Source organism: Anser anser (assembly GCF_964211835.1).
Source record: "Anser anser genome assembly, chromosome: 9".
NCBI classification, from domain to species: domain Eukaryota; kingdom Metazoa; phylum Chordata; class Aves; order Anseriformes; family Anatidae; genus Anser; species Anser anser.
Genome location: NC_139729.1, coordinates 15,895,174 through 15,918,717, shown reverse-complemented (window position 1 = coordinate 15,918,717; position 23,544 = coordinate 15,895,174). Strand labels below are relative to the sequence as shown.

Below are 23,544 nucleotides of genomic sequence, written 5' to 3'. Positions count from 1 at the left end.
CTCTGGTTTTCCAGCCTAAGTCAGTCATGTGGCAGAGAGCACTATACGAATAACAGAACCTCCAATTTACACACAAATTATAATCATCTCCACCCACTCTTATAGCCACAAAGGAAAACCTCTGCCAACTCGGTCGTCTTTCTCAGTGTTGCATTTCCCCCATTTGAAATGATACAAATGAGAGGGGGAAAAGGGATGCTAACTGGCTCTTACACCCCCCTATGAGACAGCCCAACAATTAGAGACCCAGAGCTCCCAGCCATCTGGTGGTTCCAATTCCATGCTCTGTTAATTTCCTGCAGCTTTTTCTGTCTGGCTTGTTTAGCCCAAATGGCTACATGAGCACTGTCAGTCTTCCACGTGTTCATGGCAACTTGATCTAGTGGGTGGCATCCCTGCCCATGGCACGGGGTTGGGACAAGTATTATACTTGTGTGACATTAATGATTCCCCTTCAATGACCTCATTGACAGGTAATACCAGCCTGACTTAAAACATGCAGAAAGCAAAGTTGCTCAATTCTATTCCGTCATGTGAACCAGATATTTTGGAAACACACACACACAAAAAAAAAATACAGTTGTACTACCTAAGACCACTCTAGTTTTAATATTTCATGTGTAGTTAAACCTCGTCATTAGGATCATACACAACATTTACCTGTAAATGAGAATTCACTAACAAAAGCAGTTCATAGTATTTTCAGAAAAATCTAACAAATGCCTGTCCCAACATACCTTCTATCTAACCCGTCACAAAGGCGGAAACCTCAACCAATACAACCTGCAAAATCATCAACTGTTAAACTTTAATGAGCTTTTTACAAGTCTGCTTCTGTAAGAAAAACTACCCATTACTTAAAAGCTAAGGTCTGCTACACGAAAATAATTCAACAAGTTGTACAACTTCAGAGCTTTCACTCTGTCTTTGCTCCACTGTCAATATATTTCAAACACTCAGCTTTGGATTTTTCTAAATTTAGCTCCTTCAGTTGCTATGACACCTGCACCAAAATGAGTATTACACAACACTCCTTACCAGGTGAAGCAAATGGATGACCAGCCATTCAAAAATAATCTTGTGATCCTAACTCAAGTAGTCTTTATCTGGTAGCAAATACCACTACCAACTACCCAGTTGTCATCTCCTTTCCACATCCCCTCCTCTGAGGGGATACAAAAAACCATTCTATACCCTCACAACACTGCAGTTCAACAATGACAACTCCAAGTGGATGGATGTGAAGGCACATGGCCAGCTACAAGCAGTCACACGCACCTGAACATTTCAATTGCTATTAGTACACCAAACACAAGGGCTGCGGCTGAACAGCCTCTTCCCTTCTTGATGGAGATGCCAGCTCAAGCATCCTCCTTTCAGCTCCATCATTTACTTTGCCACACATACATGTACACACAAAAGCATATGCTTCCCTGACAGGCATCTATACAAGTAATTATAATTATAAAGACCCATAGTAACCAGATTAGGGAACTAATCCATCAGAAGAGTAACTCCAACAATCAAATGTCTAAGTAGTAATTTTCTGCAGTCCTCCGTCTGCTTCACTGCACAACCACACAAGCAGGTTGAGAGGCACAGATGACAACAGCAATGGGGCAGAAATATGCAGCCAGAACTAGGAACTGTTTCAAACCAGGCCAGAACAATGTAAATTCATAGACATTCAACAACGTATCTACTTGAGATAAAAGCAAATATATCTGTTTGCTGTCATTTATTTGCTTTCATATATGGATTGACACTCAGAATTTGGGTTGGCTTTGTTTTGTAGATCAGGTTGTGGAGTGGAAACAGAGGGTGTTACATCAGTGTAGTTGTTGCAAGTCTTCAGACTGAGGCAAAAAAAATGGTACAAATATTTCCAGCTACACTCGCTTGCTCTGAAAGCAAGTCAAGAGACACTGCTGAGCCTTCTCCCTACACCACAGACAGATCTTCAATTGAAGACACTCTGTTCCTAACCTATTTTGCATAACTATTTTCTCTGTCTCTTGTGTGCAGTTGGCCACAGTACATGCCATGTTTTGATGAGTCCTTCACTGAAAACCCAGAAGTTGCAATTATGTGTTTTTAGAGAACAGAACAGGGCAAGAAGGATTTTTAGAGTCTGAACTCAGTTTTGGACTAATTACTAAAATCAGACTTGTGTTTTACGGTCCAACTTTAAATTGCTAACATCAACTTTAATTTTTACATATCAAACAATTTATACCGTATATAACATATACAAATTGAAGGAAACAAATATTACTTTTTTCTTGTTAAATATGTAAGATGCGGCACATATACGTTTTTTTTGAAATAAAAGAAAACCCAGTGCCCTAAATACCACAGAGTACCTCAAGTGGCATCACATGGCTACGATTAGGTATGTAGATCCTAAATGCAGTATTAATTCTAGTAAAAAGACAACTGACTAACAAGTTTAATTCAAACCAGTATTTTAACGCTTTGCCTTTATCACACTCATTTCCTTTCTGTTGAAGGAATCTGCAACGTATCTGATATATACACATTTTCTTCCATTTCAGTATCTAGTTATGAATCTGTAAAGTAATTTCTTACCTGTGCACCAAGATCTTTCATATAGGGCCCAAGCTCACTGAAAAGGTCATAGCCTTGGTGGAAAAATGCCAAATGGGCGTACATAAATGATAACATCTGGAAGAAAAGAAGTAGGTATTAAAAATATCTAAGTATTTCAGATATGTTCTTTAACTAATCCACACGAATAAACCAAACAAAAAAGGGCAAAACAAATTCCATGGTTATTTTCTGGTATGTCGTCATCTTGCAGCTTTACATCAATATCTTGTGCAGCTTCCTGTGTTGTAAATAAACATGCAAGGCAAAGGCAGCTAAGAACCATGCCAAAAATCTCAGCAATGAGTTATAGGATTAACCCCATTAACAAATAAAAGCTAGTTAAGGGCAGAAAATTACTTCTAATTCCTGTAATCTAAAAAACTTGTGTTAACTCCTGTTTAATTAGGACATGTACAATAGAGACTACAGAACATATTAATGATCCATAACCATAACTTCCATGAGCACAGCTGAGAAGAACGTCCAGTGTTAAAAAAGGAAACAAGTTGGGAAGATGCAAAGCACAATGGCAAGCAGCTATAAAGCTGCAATTCAACTGAAGTTTTTGCTATCTTTAAATAGCATTTAAATAAAATACAACTTTAGACCTTTGAAAGAAAAGCACCACTTAATCTGGTTATCTATTTCGCAAACGGCATACTAAAGCATATCATGTACTAGCTGACTAAGCTATTTATACAAAAACACCATTTTTGTAGAAAGAGCTGAAACCATCTTAGAGCAGACTACACGTACTTATAGTTTATAAACGAGTACAACAGGCATAAATAGAATTCTTGGCAAAGTTCGATTTTAACTGTGAAACACTTTATTAAGGTTTTCACTGCTTTTTTTGTTAAGTGCTCATATCTGAACCATAATGATTGCCAAAAACCAGCTAAATATCTAAGCCACATTATAGTAAAAGCCAGGCTGATCATCACAAAGTGCCAACTGTACTAGTAACGTTTGATGGGCAAAAGGACAAGTTCACTTAATAGATTGCTTTGCAGTCACATGTTTAACTTTGGATGTATTTAAATACATCCAAATACAGAAATCAAAGTGTATCTTACCGATTTCAAGATTTCTGATCTTCTTTTAGACTGAAGAACATTGATCTAGAAAAAATAAGTTGCTTATTTAATTCAATTTGCAAGTTCCTCCCACAGCAGTAAGCTTCAGATTCTTTCCAAATAATCATATCAAAGCTTAAAACATCAGACAAATATAACTCAATATCTGATTTCACAAAGCACTTTCAAAGCTGCAGAAGATGCATGCTAATTTAGTAATATTGCAGCGATACCATTATAAAAGCTTGCAAAGCTAGAATTCCACAGTTATAGCCCCATAAAGTAACAAAGTTGTGACTCATTTCCCCTTGGGCTAACACCATCTCAAGTGTCCTAAAACTTGGATATAGCCCCAGCCACTAAAACAAGCAAGATTGCAACATCTTCAATAAGTAGCATTTCATATATACTTGCACTTTTAATCTGGCTGAAATCACTGACCCACAGTCTTGCCCTAGAATCTTGAAATATTTCACTTTATATAGAAAAAAGGACATTTTTGATGTTATCCTATTCTTCTGTTCTTTGTCCCCTAATCTTTCAAGTTGCTGTCCTGCATTTGCTACATTTGCTTTAAAAGGCCCGTAGAGGAGCAAGAAAAAACATGCAATTTTGTAATTTAACACCTCTAGATCAATTTAAAGATTCCAGCAGAAGAAATAAACTTACTGAAGCTATAATCAAAATCAGACTGTACTTCCATACTTAAACAATCAGTATTTTGGAAAACCATCTGCAGCAAAAATAATTAAAAAACGTACTGAACCAACCCTCAACTTACAGGACAAAAAACAAACAGAGGAAAGCAATGGTTTTGAAGTACAATTTAAAGTCAATACAGCTATGAAGAGACTACTGTTGTGAAGCCACTTTTCCAGCAGAACAGTCATCTGAGTAGAAGGGATTCCTAAGGGTGAATTCATTTTTTGCCTGCACAAAGAGGTGCCGGAACTTTTCCTTGCTGCTATAAATGCACCTTTACCACAGGAACTGTTCAGCTTTAGAACATACAAATTCCAGAAAGCAAATGAGTTGCAGGGCAATGCGCATACAAGGGACTGGCCTACAGCAATGATTGCCAAATTCGCCCCCCGCCTCTCCAACGGGTCTCTGCCACTTTTTTCTCTTCCTATGCACTGGAGAGTCTCCCTTCCCTCACCTCCCTCCCAGGCTCCCCAACGCTGCTCTGCTCTCATAGCACTGAGCATAAGTGCATGAACATAAGCAGCAGCCTAACGGGGCAAGGAGGCACCACTGTGCTGCAGCCACCCCGCTCCCTGTCCCTGCAGCTCCTGCTCCTGCCCCCCGCTGCACTGGGTGAGCCGAAGCAGGGCCCAAGCAGAGCAGCCCAGTGTCAGACTGATGGCACAAGCCTCGGTAGCTGAGAAACAACGACTCAGGCTCTGAGAGGAGCATTTCAGCTTAGTAATGAGAACAGCACACGCTGCTAGCTCAAGTGAGAGGTGCCAAACTCACACCATTTGAGTACAGTTCCAATGCACGTCTCTAATCCACTCTGTATTGAAACACGAGCAGAGAAAAGGGGACTCTAAGTCATCAGCTCCAGTCTCTTCCTATCACACTCACTCTAATCATCATCTCTGTAGGCAGCTCACATGCTGGGACCCCTTAACAGTGAGGAGCAGAGTGCTGTAACAAGTAACTGTTTCAGAATTCCAGCTGGGCTTATAGGACTGGGCACTAACATTTCCTGCAGCACAACAGAAGCTTGATTGCACTCATAGAAATGGTGTTAGTACAATCAAGTGCTCCATAATTCACCTGACTTTTCAAACATTGAGACGAACTTTGCCCTTGGTATCCAAGAGGCACAAAACCAGGGTTTATCACTGTGTGCACTCCAGCTGATCAGATGGACGACCTCTCTAGTGGCGGCTTTGAAAATTCTGCCTCACAGGCAATATATATGCACAGACAACACATACAATTTAAAGAACAGGAACTAAGCTTTAAATAACCAGCTGGACTGTCACAAATCAAGATAACTCTTAATATGAAACCAATTTTTAAAAGGATTGTTCTGTGTTTGTATGATCATGAGAACACCAGACATTTAGGAGTTCACACCCCTTGTGCCATCTGAGTTATGAAGTCCTGTTCTGCTGGAGTTATTGGAAACCATGAGACATGAATTGGAAGTGTCCACAAAAATATTATTATTTCACAGGCTTCAAAACGGTAGGACAAAGAACACCTCAACACTCTACAGTAGATCCACATTAAAAAGCAAAACAGTACTGTTCTCGACTTCACCCACGGCACAACAAAGTCCTAGGTTCCAGGTAAAATAAGATTTGTTAAATAAAAGTCAAAGCAAACAACTGAAATTGTAGAAATTGACAACATTCTAGATCAGAATTATCCACTGAATCTGTGTTTGCTAGGCTTCAGTTTATTATTGTTTTATTTATTATTATTACTTTAAATACTTAAGGAACTACAGCATAGAAGACTTACAAAACACATTTAGGTAAGTATTGTTAAATTTGAAGAAATAACATTATTGCTGCACTTACCTGAAGAACATAATCCAGAGCTATGTGCCGAAAACATTTCCGTGTTGCAGTCAAAATATTGGTTGCTTCCTCTACTTCATGTTGCTTATTTCTTTGAACTTGAGCATTTTTTACTAGAGCATTCTCTTTTTCTTCACTAACTTTTTCAAACTGTTTCTTTGCATCTTTGAATTTCTTAATATCTCTAAAGAAAATGAAAGATAGATGGCAAATGAATTCCAAAGTACAAAGTAATTAATTGTTTAAAAGAAACACTAAACAGACCATGCTTGTGACTGTTAGAGCTAATTTCTTTGTTTTCACATTCTTTAACAAATGTTCATAACAAATAGAAATCATACAAAGTATGATGGCAGCCTTCCTGTCCTCCTCTTTTGGGGAAAGGAAAAACTGAAATTTAAATGCATCTCATGCTCACTGGGAAAAGCTTTAATAATGACTTTTCTTCTAAGGCTGGACAACAGCACGTAATTTAAGATTAGTAACTTAAACTGTTACAAATTCAACATTTCTGCAGCTGAATTTAAAGCCTCTGATTTTGAGTGATTTTTGCCAACTTTAATATGCATTGCTCAACCTATGGTGAAACGCTTTTCCTGAAAGCCATCAGCCAACTCTCTGAAGTCAGATGCTTTTAAATTCAATTTTATATATGATTTTCCCAATTACAAGTGCAAGTTAACTTACTCTTTAACAAAAGTCTGAAGCTGTGCTTTAATTGATCTTTGGGTCTGGTCAAACAGGATCTGAAAGGAAAGTATTAATATGTAGTTCAGTAATTTTGGCACACTCATAACTTTTCATTTTAGGTATGCACAGACAGTACTTAAGAATCCTTTCTATAGCCCTTTCTAAGCCATAGCTTTCCTCACCTTATTAAGAACTCTCGACCTAACAATAGCTTCTGAATTTATTCTGTGTCAAACTGAATACTTTTTCACATTATGTGTCACATATAGGGTTAAAAACTTCTTGCTTTGAAATCCTTTGCAGAACTTCATTGTGTAGTAAAAAAGAAAAAAGGGAACAGTAGTATAGGAATAAAATAAGGCTGATAACATTGTGCCAGCTCACTCAGATGTTTATACAGGAAGGCATGAAGTTGAATACTGAGTTACCCATGGTATAAATTATTTTACCTTGATGTTACGTCAAAAAATAATTATTTCTTAAATTCTCAGAGGTATCTGGATTTTGAGGGATCAGGCACCAATCTTCCAACCCTACAGTAAGTACAGTAAAGAAATCTTCCACAATACCTTCAGAAAAAGATGGGTTTGAGTTAACTGTGCCAAAACTGGCATTGTTGCACGCCCATTTGGAGCAACACACTGTTGGCACAGTGCAGAGATATTGATGCACAATGCAAAATCGAAAAGGCACATTGGAACCACATTCACCAAAGCAACGGTAAAAAATTTATAAAGTTATGTCACAGCAGAGCGTACTTCACCTTCTGTGAAGTCACGTGTTTTGTTGGCACCTGTATTCAAGTTCAAGTGCAGCACCAATGGCACGGCAAACTATTTGCACAGCTTCACTAACGCAACTCAACTTCGACCCACACTATAACTCAAATCCAGTTCTTGTCTTTTAAAGATGACTGGCAGTCTCTGTTCATGTGCTATATTGAACTACATGCTTGATGGTGAGATCTGGACAGATCTTAAGGTTTAACCCAAGATCAGAAAATTGATTTAAATACTTAAGTGTCAGGAGGATTTGTTTTTTTCTTCATAGGTCAAAACCAAAGCAATTTGAGGCACAGTTTTTACACAAATACATATGGTTATCATGGAGAATTAGAAAAGAACTATTATTAAACCAATCAATCAATCTCAAACACCAAAATCTAAAACCCCTTAAAATTGAAGTTGATACTGAAAATGTAAAAATACACAAATAATTAATAACGTCTTCAGATAATAAATTTATAAATGAAAAACACCCACAGCTGAACCGCTAAGCAGCACGGTTGCTCCTTTTTAGAGGTGTTCTAAGCCAAGCTTCTTAGCAACTTCCCTAAGATTTGGGGAGGCTGAGGGAACAGGAAGGGAATATAACTCATTCAAATTGTAAAGTCTGATAAATTTGTTAAGTTTCCAAGGCCAAAGCACACCTGAATGTTTGACAAATTATTTTCTCTTGCATCCCCAGAGATCCTGGTATACAAGTGAAAACGCACATTCCTTCAGCTTTACATCTGTCTTTCGTGTTTCACGACAGAAAGAAACAGGTCAATGGCTACAGGACAAATCCTTTTCCTATTAATCACTGTGCTGACCTGAAATGATGCCCTCATTTCCCACTCTTCTATACCTCCCATTCTGCATTATAGAAATAAAAAAAAAGATCATGAGAAAAAAAAAATGAAAAGGTAAAAGAATACAAAGAAGCAGCAGCTGTTCCAGCTGAACAGATTCTCTTCCAAAAGGTATAGATTGAAGCATTAAATAATAACATTGACAGAACAAGTCAAGAACTCAAAGTTTCAGGTCCAATAGTGTTTTCTTGAAACATGTTCTCAGTCTTAGTCACCCTACTCACAAAATCTGGGAAGAAAAAAAAAAAATGTAATACCAAGTACTAGCAGCAAAGCAGCAAAACCCTTACGAGCTTGTTTTTTTTTTTTTTTCTCTTTCTAGAAAAAATGAAGGAAAGAAAATATAACTGAGTTTAAGTCATCCATTAACAGTGGTACCATACCCTCTATCCAGTCTCCATTCCTCAAAGCTTGAGACCAAACAGGATGAAACACTAAGCAAGCTGCTCCAGCCTCTGAGGTGACCTTGCTTGAGGCCGGCAGTTGCACCAGACATCTCCTGAGGCCCCTTCCAACCTGAACTATCCTATATCTAACAGTAATACAAGGAGCATTCTGAAGATCCTGTTTGTATTTTCACCCGGGGGGGATCAGAAAAAAAAACAACAGATAACTAGAATAGATGAAGTATTTCTTGACAAGCTGGAAGTCATACTGGGACTACTCCCACTGCTGACATTTAAGCTTGCCAGTGCCTGAGGAGTGCACCAATCAAGATCAATACAGAAAGAATATAACCAGATGGCAACTCCACTCATTACTGGACTCCCAGAAGCATGAGCCTTACAATTCTACTTACAGTAACAGGGGGGAGGGCACATTAGGCAGAAAAATGCACACACACAATTTTCCCAGATGAACAGAACAAACTTCCCAGACCATGATCCGACTACCTTTACACCTTCCAACACATTACCTTTCACATGCTACAAACCAAGTCTGAGAGAGCTGCTATGTGCCACCAGCTGCAAAAGCCACCCGTCCACCTGCCACATCATGCAGATGTTACATCAGTCTGGTCCTTAGCCTTTTCCACAGCTAAGCCACATACGAGAAAAGAGACAGTAATCGACATCCTACTGGGACCATCTCCTACCCCTTCCCTCCTTTTCCTGCAGGGTGCCTGCTTCTCCTCCTTTCTTCCTCTAGCTTTCCCCCACTCATGGGGGCTCTCCTGCCAACGTGGTCAGCAACTGAGCTGACACTGAGCTATTAAGACCTGCTGAACTAAGTAGATTCACAAAAAGCTAAGCCGGGCCACAGCATAAATCTGACAAAGCCCTACTTTAGAATCCCATACCATGCCTCACTCCTTATGCTCGTGCCTTTTGACAGAAGCCACTGTTCTACTCAACATGCTTGAGCACAGCAAGGAAGTGGAAGGAAAAAGCAGGACAGAACACAAGAAGAACCCTACTTTGATTTGCAAAGTTTTCTTTTAATACAGCTTGTTCTTCGCTATCTGCACTCAAACTGCCCCAGAGGAAGAGCTGGGATATGCACAGTCTTTGCAAAGCCACAATCATGTAGAACAAGAATAACAGTAAGAACATAGGACCTAGGTGAGGTGTGTCAGAAGGAGCACACATACAGCAAAGACACGGTTAAGAGGGTAACCAGCAGCAAGAAGTACGATGAAGAGTAAGAGACAGCCAACTGGACTCACCTGCTCTGAAACTGCTGACACACAAGTGACCCCACTACTGGTGCTTTGAATCTTTGCACTCACTCCTCTCCACAGCATCGCTGTCCACTCACTCCCCTCTCTACAATTTTCATTATGTTTCATTAAGAGGTGTAGATATCCAACTCAACAGTATTAATCCACTTCCCTTTGTTTTCCTTCCTTCTAAGCATGCATTTTAGAAAATGCTGTTCAAACAATTTTGTTAGCATCAACCTAAAGTTGGCCCATAAAGCTGTGGCTTTTTTTCCCCCCCCCATTACATTTTAAGCTCCTAGTGGTGAAAAAAAAAAAAAAAAAAAAAAAAAACACCAAAAACCACACTCCCAAATTTTTAAGTGCCCTGCATATCTTCAGCGCTTTGGAGATGACTGAGTAGCTTTCCAGCAATTTTCTGGAAAAGGAAAAAAAACAGAAGGCACAAAGGGGAGAAGAAAACAGACGAAAGAACATGTCTCTAGCTTTCACAATGCAAAACTGAAATCTTTTGTCAGGAGGAAAAAAAATCAATTTTCAATCCAGGCAAAACTGAGCTTTCTGATGAAGTCTGATACGTGACAAGTCACTATTAGGCTTTAATCCCAGTATTTTCTCCTTTCTTTACACTTTAACTTGCTCATATATCCCAAAAAGAAAGCTACACAAACGTCAGAGGTGCTTTGTTTTGTGCATTACAGAGAACGAAAAAAGGCAGAAAACACAGGAAAGATAATCGGCATTCCAGGGAAGAAATATGCTCATAAATTGCCACTGCTGCCCATCAGTGTGATTAAAATGAACCAAGAATTGTCTGTCCTACAGCAAGCACAGCAATGGACTTTAGCAAAGCTTACAAATTCCAGACAAAAAATAAAGACAAAAAATCTGCAGGGAAGTGAATATTTATAAATGTTACATATGCGTTACAAAACATTTACAGGTATCAAATGACAAATATTTAATAATACTCGATTAGTAACTTCTCAAATACTATCAACAAGAAAAACTCTTATTATCCTACTATTAAATATAACTCAATATATCAGGGTCTTGTTCACTCTAAATATACTTACATTGTGGTAATTGATCATTTCCTGTAAGGTGTCAGAGAACTTTGTCAAGCTAGTCTGTAAATAGGTAAAAAACCAAGTTGTTAAAGCTCAGTCCTACTAAATACACAGCACAAAAGCCATGTTTACAATGTTTGGTAAGAAACTTAAGAATCAATTTTCCTTAGCATGATTATTCCAACTAAAACCATTATGCTAGGAGAACACGGGGATATCATCAAGTAAATTTATTACAGCTACAAGCAACAACAAAAAAATGTTACTGCTACCTACCTATATATAAAGGACCAAACTGAAGCAAAGCAGGAATACACAAATTAAGTTGACTAAGCTATGGGAAGTCCACATGTTTTAAAACATAAATTTACAATATTAAACATTAATAAATATGTAGTACATTAATACTAAACACTAACTCCAAAAACCTGGTTAATGTCATATTCATCAGAACACACATTTATTGTGGGAACTGCTGCTTCACAGCTGGTATGTTTAGAAACATCAACATGAATCTGTAGAAATAATGTCTCAATTAAAAACAGTTAGAAAATAATGATCCCTAATATATTTGGCTAACTGCTTATCTGACAATAAGTGTAAGAAAACCTAGTTGGAATCAAATAATTTAGTATCTGATTATAAGTAAAACCAGGCTGAGTTTTAGGGATTTTGTCATCACTTGGTCATCAAGTTACGACCAAGTACACTTCCAGACAACAACAGTCTCAGTCACACACAAGGGCTATACTGAAGTTCACGGGCATTACGTAGTCAACCAGTGTGAAGACACATACATGTGACTGATGTTCTGCTACATAACATGCATTAAATATGCATGATATACAGAGATCTGCACATAACTACACCTATATATTACACAACTTCATTTCAAACTAACACACAGGAAATATTAGGTGTCCCAAATTAGCTTAATAAGATGTCAGTCTGAGGTTACAACTTCAAAGTTGGCTCTGTACATTTAAAAATCTGTATTTCTGTGTATTAGAGAGAGCTGGATCCCGAACCCAAGCGATCAACTCAAGCAATTTAGTTGCAGAGAACTGGCTTTACCACTGCAAACTGTCTTTCTCTACTCTTCCCGAAATGGCTATTCCTATCCAAAGAGATTTTCTGGCATTTGGAAAAGTCTCATCATCTCAAGTTAAAGCTGAAATGAAACACAGACACATGCAAGGCACCACAGTCAAAAAGCTCACTCTTAAGGCATATTCCAAAGAAAAATGAGCAACAAGACAAGTAATAGTATAAACCTCAACTACTTCTCTTGCCAAATGTTCTATTTTACCCTTTTAAAGTTATGCTTTTCTACTTCCATTTTAACCTCAAGAACTTACCTCAACCAATGCATCTTTACAGGAATATTGTGCAAGGTCTCGAATTCCATTCATGAACTGCTTGTTGGCTGTGCAGAATGCTTTCCCAGTATCAATCATTGCAATGCAAAGCTTTACCAGCTAAAAAAAAAAAAAAAAAAACAGAAAAAGTGACATGGTAAAAGGTTTGAGTTTATGTTTTTCTTTGTTTGTGTTTTAAATACCAACATAATCTTCTTCACTTTTGGTTTATGGCTTAGTGCCCTTTCTTCCAGAGAGGAGGGAAAGCAGATAGTGTAGCCCAGAAATCACAACTGTAGGACAATACAGCTGAGTATAATATGACTAACCAAACAAAAGAAGTTGCCATCCAAGCCTAGACAAATCATTACCCTTGGGCCATAGTTATTTCAGCTCACACACAAGAAGTCTGATCTAATATAATACTTTAATCTAAAGCCACTTACTTCATATTACAATTACACTGCTTAAATACTTACCTTGTGTACTAGCTCAGAAGTACAGAAGAGCAAAAAAGGTTTGAGGTGTTTTTGCTTTTAAGAGTACTAGGGCACTGTACTCTTCGTAAAGATTAAATTTTTTAAAGATTTTTTTTTTAAGATTTTTTTTTAAAGATTATTATTATTTTTTTAATTTAAATTAAATTTTACTCAGGGTAAAGATTAAATGGATTTTACATGATAAGACGGCATTTTTGGCACTGGCCTTCTGCAGTAAGTTTGGCAGTGAGGGTCAAGGCCCTTTAAGGAATTTGAGAATTCTTCCCCTTATGCCCCCAAATGATCCTTTTAGCCCAGTGAGAAACAGACTTTGAAGACAGATGTTCATATCCTTTAAGTGCTTACATATTCAGTCTCAAAAAACAGATTAATCACTCCTACAGTAACAACGTATCTTAGCCATCAGTGTCACCAACATTCACATTCAGCCCTTTGAAAAAAAATTTTGAAAGAGCAAATGGTTACACTACTTATTACAAAGAAACAAGGAAAAAGTCTTCCCACTTAAAATTACACTTGACACTGACTTTGCCTCTGTGCAGCCAACTCACAGCTGCCGAAGCAAAGGTCCACATTCAAAACACGGCAAAGGAGGTCAACAAGTGACATCTGTCTGCCACATTATAACACAAGCAACAAATAATTTTAGGTATTTAGCATAAAATACAGAGACAGGAAAGGAGAGTTTCTGGAGATGTAAAACAAAAACAAGCCACACGCAAAATGCTAAGAAGAAAAGCCTCCAAATACTACTGGTTAGAGAAAGTGACAAATGAATTGCAATGCCCTGGAAAGATGCTACACGGAACATCTATTTTATATATGCACAAAGCATGACAAAAAACAGGAGAAATCTTACCAGTAGTTAAGCCCTCCAGACTGAAGGATGGATACATGTTTATATACACACACCCCTATCATGCTGTAACTGCGCCTGCAGACTGCCAGAGACAAAGCATTGACTTGGGATTTCTACAACAAACACTATCCAGATGTGGCCATGGCCACGCTGGCTCATGCTGCATACACAGGCTGGGGTCTCTGGGTGGACCCAGGTGCATCCCCTCTCCAACAGCCACCTCCCAGCTGTGAACTTGAGTTACACCAACCCAAACACACACCTTGTTAGATTTTTTCCAAAGCAGACTTCGTTGAATTAAAAAGCTTACCTTGTCAAGTTTCAGTTCCAGTTCTGTCACATCTCCTTCTACTTCTTCTAGAGCTGCCCTGCATGGATAAAAACGTTTCCCTGTAAAAACTTTATACCAGAACACTCTGGGACTCAGGGGAAGGGGCAGGGACACATTCATTTAACTCATTTATTGCCACTGCAGTTTCACCTAAATTGCAGCTATTTAAATTAGCACAGATTTAAAGTAACTACAAAAACTGCGGAAAAAATTGACAGGAAAAAAAAAAGGGAAAAAAATCACATTACTAAGGTTTGTCTGTATTTTTTTCTAGTAATTAGGCTTAGTAATAAGGATTTGAGATAAAATAGTATTATACCTTTATGACTGCCACATTTAAATATGTTTCCTCTATCACTGTACAGACAGTAACCTATTTGTTTGGAGGCAATAACCAAGGAAAGAAATTAAGAGTCTGAGTAAAACTGTAATTTTTTTTGCTGACGCTCCTGGCTCAGAGAGTCAGTCCTCTCCTCGCTCTTCCTGTAAAACTATGGCCATTGAATAAACTGCCTCACAGTAAGACTATCAAAAAATACAGCATTTGCCATGACTCAAGTGACTTGCAAAAAAGCTCAAAATGCACCCTTAGTTAAATCATTTGCCTCTAGTCTAGACTGGCTCCATCTTTTGGGCCAGTTAAAATTCACATGCCAGTAAAAGTTGCCTTCATAAAACACACTCTTTAGAGTAACTCTTTCAGCTAGAGGGCTGATGTTTCCTTTGATGCCCCCTTCCCTGCTTATTGCTACCTGGAAAAAAAAAACCAACAACAACAAAAAAAAAAAACAGGAGATTGAGAAAGGAAGGCACTTTGTTCAGAGTTCATCAACATAAGTTTCATCAGGCTATCGCCTTGAGAATTTGAACGTACCCATTTCTAGCAACAAACGCTACACTACGAAAACCTATAGACTGAGGCTGTGATTTCCCGTTACAAAAAGGTTGGTAGAAGAGCTGTGTTCCCATCCCTTGCTTCCATCACGGGGCACCTCATTCTTTCAACTCCTCCAGCCTAACTGCTCGCGGAGCCACACTATTCACCAACAGCAGTCTGCCTCGGGGAAAATAAGAATTAATAGGAAGTTTTCTGCAATGCTTTTTGGAAAAATCAGATCAGAGATTTCACGTTTCAGTCCCAGCAAAAAAAACACACCACCCTCTTCTTGGAAAAAGTGAGACCAGCAGGGAACTACAATTTGGAGCAGGAATTTCTTGAGCCAACTTTACCACCAAGGAGAGAGTACACAGAACCACAGCTTTACTGTCTCTTGCTAATTCCGTTCTAGTTCACATGAGTTCAAGCCAAGAACAAAAAAAATAAAAAAGCCTGGATCAGGCCCCAAACACAGGAAAAGCAGTTTTTACAAGAACAGCTCTGAAAAACACTGCCAGTTGCCTGCAGTGCTGAAACACCAGGCATGACATTCCCAGCTTTTTCTGAGTTTCACCAATACGTAGTTACATTCCAGTCCTGTATCTAAAGGCATTCCCACAGCTACATCCTGGGTTTTATATCTAAGCACATTCCCATACAGCTACATCTTGGCTCCTGCCTGTTCTCTGACTTCACACCACAGAGGATTTCAGACAAAGTCAATTTCTCTTACTTTTTTCTTTTTCTTCCATAAATGATTAACTTTCATTTAAGTCTACAGATTTAAATCTTGTTTCTGAAATAACTGGGGGGTGCAAAGGAAGGAAAGGATAAACATCTCAATATTTAGACTGCTATATTGTATTAGTTTGCTTACAGTCACAGTGCAAACAATTTTGTTTGTTTCTTTGGCATTAAAAGAAAAGCATGATTAAGTAGCTTGTTTACAGAATTGCAGGAAGATCAGATAAGAGGTTTTTTTTTGGTGTATTTAACTAGCAAAGAGTCCTAGCTCCACAGAACTTAATGAGCTAAAAAGGCTGCGAGAGATTTAAGATTAAGAGGGAAGATAAAGGCAGCTGGAGCGGGCAGCATGAAGGCAACACATCTGCTCAATAATCACAGTTGTACTCACCAGGGAGCGGAAACTGTAAGAGAGAATAAGCTAAACTGAAATAAAAGCCACGACAGGACCTCAGAAGACTGAAAAGAGGATGGCAGGTCAAAAAAGAAGCGTGAAGCAAAGCAGAGACAGACAGGACGGGCGAAGGGAGCACGCAGCCCCTCCGCTGGGCTGGCTGCAGGCCCGGCTGCCACCACCACCGGGCCCCACGCTGCGTACGGCCAAACCCATCCCAGTCCCTATTTCTCTGCACCAAAATGGCAGCTTTCATTGCTTCTGTCACATCAGAATGAATAAAGTTCCCTTCATGGGCACAGTATCTAACCAACGCTATCTTGTGAGCGTACAGGCGATGGGTCAGGGTGCCCTCGGACCATCAGCGAGCAGACACACGAACCTGATAACCTATTAACATGACAGCACCCATCTACGCAGAGAAATTAACTTCACACTGGGTTAGGGAACACATTAAGAACAGCTGACCCGAGCTCTGCTGTGTTAAGGTTATTATTTTTTTCTTAACGTAATACTTCATGAAGCCATAGGATACAAAGGTACATTTTTCTAGAACATCTGTCTCAGGAACTAAAGTTCATGGAAAATTGTCATGATTAAAACGCACGCCCGCGGCCAAGACAAAATCTCCAGCTCTAAACACAGGAAATGGTCATAAAACAGCACTGAGGACCGAGTGCCAAATGTGACATGTCCCAGGAATGTTGCTTCTTCATGAAGCGGGAGCTGGGACTGGGGTTTGCGTCAGGGTAACCTCAGCCAAAAGGCTCTGGCATCAGGAGTGAGGATCAACCCTTCCAATCTGCCTCAGTACATGAATCAAAGTCAAACATCTGTGCCTTCCCAAGATGCTCAAACAGCGCATAGCGAAGCACAAAGCCAGAACAGCTGCCGAGGGGCGGAGGACAACTTCTGTAAGCGGGCCTTCTCTCATTTTCTCCATGCTCCACAATGAGGACTCCCAGGAATGTGTTTCTCTCGGCCGCTGTCACCCTCTCCTCCATTCTCCCCCTCGCAAAACACAGCCAGACAGATGCTACGCAAACATCTTGGTCAATATTTGACCACTACACAGTGCTGACCACAAGGCTAAGCAGTCTGTGGTCACAGACAAGTGCCTGCTTGGCCTGCATTACCCCATGTAGCCCTACAGTGTAGGAGATGACAGTGGCCAATGTTTTTAAGATGGCTGTTCTTCAAACTTCACCTCCAGCCTCGTGTCTTCCACTCACCCGTCTCATCCACTTGTTCTACCTCGCGTTTTTATACTGCATTCCTGGCAGTGAGGAGGCTGGAGTCAGTACTCGCCGTAAATTAGATGCTGAACAAAGGCAACAAATTGGAGAAGTCAAAAGGTGCAGTGGATGACTAATTACTAGTTCTAGAATTAACATACCCCAGTATCACGTTAATAAAGAGAACAACCTATTAGTATTTTCCCATAGTTTTTGTTTTGCTTTCATTTTCATTAAGGAAACCTGAAAGCCTAAATCTTGAGATTCATATCCTCAGTACACTTGCAGAAGAGCGGAAACAGTTACACAAAACCAAGTGCTCTTCAGACTGGGATTTCTGAAAACCTTCACACATTTGTGTATGTACAGTGAGAACAGCAGATTCTCACCTTTACAATTTCAACAACATTACTGATAAAATGTTGTCTTCAAACCTTGGAAAGACACAGATCTCCTACCTGCAAATATTCTCTATGGAATCGCCCCTTAATGAACAACTGATTGCATTGCAGATGACATACCCTTTCAACTAACATTCGCCACAGTTTAATAGCATAAAATTGACATGTAATACTAGCCACAAATTATCAATACCTAAATCAGAGTATTTGAGAACATATTCAAGTATTACTACACTTCAAAAAAAAAAAGTTATTTCCTGTAGTATAGTTGCCTGAGACCAGCTGTATGTCAGAAGAGCAAATAAAGCAGCTTAAGCATGTCGCACTGCCAAAGCAGAACAATTCAGCCTTGGACAGAGAAAGAACATTGAACATGTACCAACAAGTAAACGGAACCGTGATTAACTCCCTTTTGTCCTCTTCAAATGCATTTCACTTTAAACATTAAGGACATTAGGAAAACTGAGAAGCAGTTGCAAAAATACGTACAGCTCACCAACTGAAAGGGCCCAAGCTGGATAAAGCTGGTTCATAACCGGATAAGTAAAAGCAACCCATTATTTTAGCTTTTAAATACAAACCCAATACAGACACTATTGGAGATTACCTGCAAGCTATCTGTGCATCCCACTGTTGTGGACAGAACAGTGTAAAAATCAAACTATCAGAATTACCAAGCCCTCATGTTACAGCTTTATATGGTACCAGACAGGTTTCAACCCGTGCTGCCCAGATCTGCACCGTCCACCAAGATTCAGATGAAAAGGTCACGGAGATGACGACTCCCAGTCCCACTTATCAAACCAGAACAAAATCAGCAGTGGAGGTGTTTATGAACCACTCCTAGTGGTGACTGCATTCTGCATTCTTAATGACTGAAGGAAATAGGACTAAGTCACTGTGTCTTACAATAACAGATACTTCAAAGCCAGAGAATTTCAAGACACCCTACAGACAAGTTGAAAAGTTCCCTCTTCAAAACAAACAAACAGGTCCAACACACATCTCAGTTACAAGGGTCTGTAACACACAGCTATGGCAAAAGACATTAAGAAGGGAGATACTGGACGCTGCTGCTCCACCCAAAACAAGCTGTAAGTGCTCTATAACCAGTAGGCCTGGTGCTCTCCACTTCGGATGAGAATGGAGGATGGAAGTAGCTCAGGCTTTCTGGGCAACCCGTTCCCATGCTTAACCTACAGCGCACATCACCCGCACTGCTACAACTTTCAATTGTCATCTCTTTCCAACGTGCACCTAAAAATAAAACCCCGCACCTAGATCTATCACCTAAGCCCCAAAACCTCCCGCCAGGTAACTGAGGACAACGATGAGCTCCTCCAGGAGCCGTCTCAGCCTTCAGAAGGGCACGGCTCTCATCCCCTCCTTTCACACCACACAATCCAGTACAGCTGCCGTAGGCTGGGCGTTTCATTTTTGCAATATCCTTCCTGCACTGTCAGGGCCCAAAATTGGTCATAGTACTCCTGACTTAGTCTTGTGACTACCAAGCAGAGGAGCAATTCCCTCTTCCCTCAACTCGCCAGCTATGCTCTTGCCAGTGCAGCCCAGTACTCCGCAGGTTTTCACCACCACACAGGCCTGCTGCCGACAGACGGTCCGCTTCTGTTCACCAGGATGCTGAGGTGCTCGCCAGCCAGTACAGCTCTGTGGGGCTGGTCCTCCGCTCAGTCTTTGCATGTCTTGGTTGAAATTCATGAGGTTTCGACCAGTTCTGTCTTCCAGCTTGTCCCTCTGAACAGCAGACCTACCCTCCAGCCTGGCAACTGCTCCCTCCACCCACTGTGTATTTGATTTGATTTCTTTCAACTATAATTAGACATAAAAAGGGTATCCTGAGTTATTTTAACCAGCATGCTCACAAGGAATACATTTGGTACGTGTAAAATAGTATCAGAAAGCCACCGACTAAAAAAGAAATGTGATTCATAGAGAGTCAGAAGTCACACTGACCAACAAGGCCTAATAATTGTGGATAACAGCAAGGTTACGCACATACAAGAAGCGTTTCATGACTTACAGCGTGTCTCATAACCATTAATATGCTCTGAAGAATGAATGCTGCTGCAGCCTGTCACAGATCCCATTGAAGCACTCGTTTGGCACCACAGAGGTTTTTCCCTGCTGGCATGGAGCCCCTCCACGCCGAGGAACAGATGATGAATGCTCCAAGACATGCCGAGATGAACTTCCTCAGTCATACGGATACACTTTACGTTATTAATTCTTCAGTCATTACCACAACGCATTTTTATCAATAGCTTGGAAAAGCTTCACAACCTGAACAGGCCTGGAATCAGAAATATGACATCCAGTCCACCTATGAATTTTCTGAGCTTGGTGGATTGAAACATGGAAATTGATTTCCTATCATTCCTTTGGATTCAAGGAGGGTACCCAAAGGATTCTGAACATTTTTATTTTGGAAAAGGCAAATCAATAAACCAAGTTCTCAGGTTCATAGCAAGCAACAGATATATTTCAAGTTTCCCCAGCCAAAAAAACAAAACAAGAATTAAGTCCTCAGTATTAGAACTATTCTATTTCTTCCAGCTCAGACTTGTCTTGTTAAAACAAAAGAGAGAAATGAGAGAAGGGTATTTATCCTTTGAATTCATTTAATCATTAAACTGAAAGTCTGCTTGTAGGTACTGGTCTTTAAGATCACCTTCATCTAGAAAGCTTAGTTGATCCTCAGTAATTCACGTGGTCTTCCACTCAACAAGCAACGAAAGCAGACAAATCCCTTTACGATGCATGCTTCTCTTGATTTATTCTTTACTGCAAGATTACATAAGGCTCAAAAGATAACCAACATGATAAAGTAAACTTCAAAAAGGAAAGTTCTGTTGCACCCAGTACACACAGCTGAAAGTCAAACTGATTACCACTGAACTCCCAGCAGTGCAGCAGCATTTACCTTATCAAACAGCCTTAAGGGCATCTGTACTACCTGCTGGCCCCAAGTTCAAGCTTTTCCCTCTGAGTGTACTTGTGCAGTAATTTGCCAGAAATTTCCAACAGTTTTCCCAGTAGCTTTGCCTAATATTTTTCCCCAAAGCTCAAGCAAGCCTGAGAGTAAGCCTAAGTAGGAAATTAGAAACGTTTTTGTTCCACAAAGATCCTAATATTTGGTACTTCCTTCATCTTCCAACTTAAATTCTTTACTCACTATGGACAGCTGCTAACAAGACGGGGACAACAACGGCAGTAGCAACCACACAAGCTTCGCAGAGAGCTGATGACATTGCTCAATGCCAACCCAGATAAGAACGCAACACACCACAATATCTGTCCTGAACAACTTTGACTAGTAATTCCAACATCGAGGAGTCAAAAGCCTTCTAGGGGGCCTTACTATCAGCTAAGGAAGCAGGACCAGAGCCTCAAGAAGCTAAGACAACAATAAAAAAGATGGCAGAAACCGAGGGTGCTGTGTTCAGCTTCTTGTTGCTGAAGGCTGGCAAACACCACAGGGCTGCTCTCAGCTTCCACGTCTCAGCAACTGTCCCAGAGCTCACACAGAAGCACCAGAAGGAACAAGGGACTTCAACATCTGCAAACTCAAATATGTAGTAAGGTAAGGAAGAGGAACCATAACCATCAAGCAACCCACTGCGAAGGATGGGACATCTCATGATGCCTTGACTACGGGCAACTACTACTCACGATCTGGAGTTCCAAGGCAGATGCCAGAAGAAAAGCTGACACGACTCCTTAGAAGCTATGAGTAATAACAATCAAAGGAATAACCCAAGAATTAACCCCTCATGGAAGATACCCCCTATGTCCCCCGTGCAGAGCTAATATAAAGGCAGGATAGCAGCGCTTGAAAAACAGAAGAAGTAAATATCACCAGATCCCCTCGGTGCAAGTTTCTCAGCATCAGTATGCTCAGAATTGCTAACAGCAAGATTTAAACATCCGTACACAACATCTCCTATAAAGCAGAAGCAACTGGAGATCAGAGGACTCTGTAGTTAAACAAAAACCATTATTTACAGAGATATCCTATAATCTCCCTACAAGTCTTGTGTTATCTTGGATTTCAGAAGAATAAGGCAATTTCTGTCCCTTTCTGTTTGCAGTTTCCTTAGTTGCTAGCTTATAGCTGCTACAGACAGAAAAGTACCGGCATGCTCAAACCACCAGAAGAGGCCAATGCCTCTACAAGAGCTTACAGTGTATTAGAAGAAGTAAGGAGCATTAGCTCTTCTGATTTCTACTTATACCAGGTGGATCTTCTTTACTGAAACCAGAGGGAAGTTTCAGCTTCATGAAGACAGTTGTCAGAAAGTATTTACTTTTTGTCCATTTCAATAATGTACATTTTTGCAGTGTTTCCACAACATCAGAACACCCCATTTAACAGGCAGATGGGAGGCTGCAGCTGTGCTGCAATACACAAGTTCTGAACTTAGAGCTTTTGTTTAGCTGTTAGCTGCATGGACATGCCTACATCTCACACAGCTACGTTAGCTGTATTTCACATGCAAGTTACAGTTTTACTGTGCCTTTTCTTTTTGTTACTTCGCGGTAAGAGGGAACAATCTTTGTTCGCCCTTTCTACCTCTGCATTTGCACTGCAGAAGGCAAATGAACCCAATCTCAGATCACAGAGCACAAGCATTAGGAGTAGGAGAATACAGATAAATAACACAGTGGTGTTTTCCTCAAATTTACTGTTTTCACATGTGGAAAAGCCAGTCTCGTTTCCTTTCCACCCCCCTCAATTGACAATGGGCAATCGATTCAAAAAATAAATATGTGGAAAACTATAAAAACAAAAACTGCAAAATGCATAAGGCATACCCCTAGCCCCAGAGGAGGTCTGAATTTACTTTGGGTACATTTAGTTATCTTTTCTCCCACAACTTTCAGTCATCAGGAGACGTTAGACACACTGGGCTTTCATTCACCTATCAAAGCTAATTGCAGGCACGCTGCTTCTCAGCCCAACGGCAGCGTACATAGCCTTTATTAACTACACATTAGAGGCTTCAACCCTAAGTTGCGCCCTCGGTGACACCGCAGAGATTGCTCAGCCACCTTAATAAGCTTCTGTCCCAGTAACCCCAACACCAAGGCCAGTACTTCTGTTCTCTTCTAGCAGGCTGCCTTGTCTGATCAAATAAGGGTATCCACACCCGAGTTACTCACCTCAATCTCCTGCAAACAATAGCACAGACCACACCAGTCCCAGGGCGCAGCTCTCCTCATCATGCCATAGGGGGCTAAAGCAAACCAAGAGCCGCCCAGGATACAGCTATTGCTCTTCATGGAGAACCACAGGAGCACAGCAATATGGGCTCCCATAGAAGGAGCAATGAATACCCAGCAGATGAGATGAAATCTATTTTTCCTCTTCAAGGAAATTAAGAAGGGGCCTATTTCATTAATTACTGACTTCTCTGTAGAGATAGGATCTCAAAGGTACATGGATGCTACCAATCTAGGAACGACACGATACTGCCGGCATTCCCCGGTGAGCTCAGCAAGTCTTCAACACCTTCAACGTTCCCCCAGGGAGCTCCAGTGAGTCTTGTCG

At 40.2% G+C, this 23,544-nt stretch overlaps 1 protein-coding gene across 4 annotated transcripts in view; it reads right to left on the bottom strand.

Annotated features, from left to right (window-relative positions):
• The window catches only part of ACAP2 (ArfGAP with coiled-coil, ankyrin repeat and PH domains 2), a 65,444-nt gene that overhangs the window by 33,753 nt on the left and 8,147 nt on the right, over positions 1 to 23,544 (bottom strand). For all 4 annotated transcript variants that reach the window (XM_083849115.1, XM_083849117.1, XM_083849116.1 and 1 more), the window contains exons 2-8: positions 14,304 to 14,361; positions 12,635 to 12,754; positions 11,283 to 11,336; positions 6,911 to 6,969; positions 6,224 to 6,407; positions 3,687 to 3,731; positions 2,590 to 2,685 (exon numbers count right to left, since the gene is read on the bottom strand). In XM_083849115.1, coding sequence (XP_083705241.1) covers positions 2,590 to 2,685; positions 3,687 to 3,731; positions 6,224 to 6,407; positions 6,911 to 6,969; positions 11,283 to 11,336; positions 12,635 to 12,754; positions 14,304 to 14,361 — 616 coding nt within the window. The remainder of the gene's footprint in view (positions 1 to 2,589; positions 2,686 to 3,686; positions 3,732 to 6,223; positions 6,408 to 6,910; positions 6,970 to 11,282; positions 11,337 to 12,634; positions 12,755 to 14,303; positions 14,362 to 23,544) is intronic.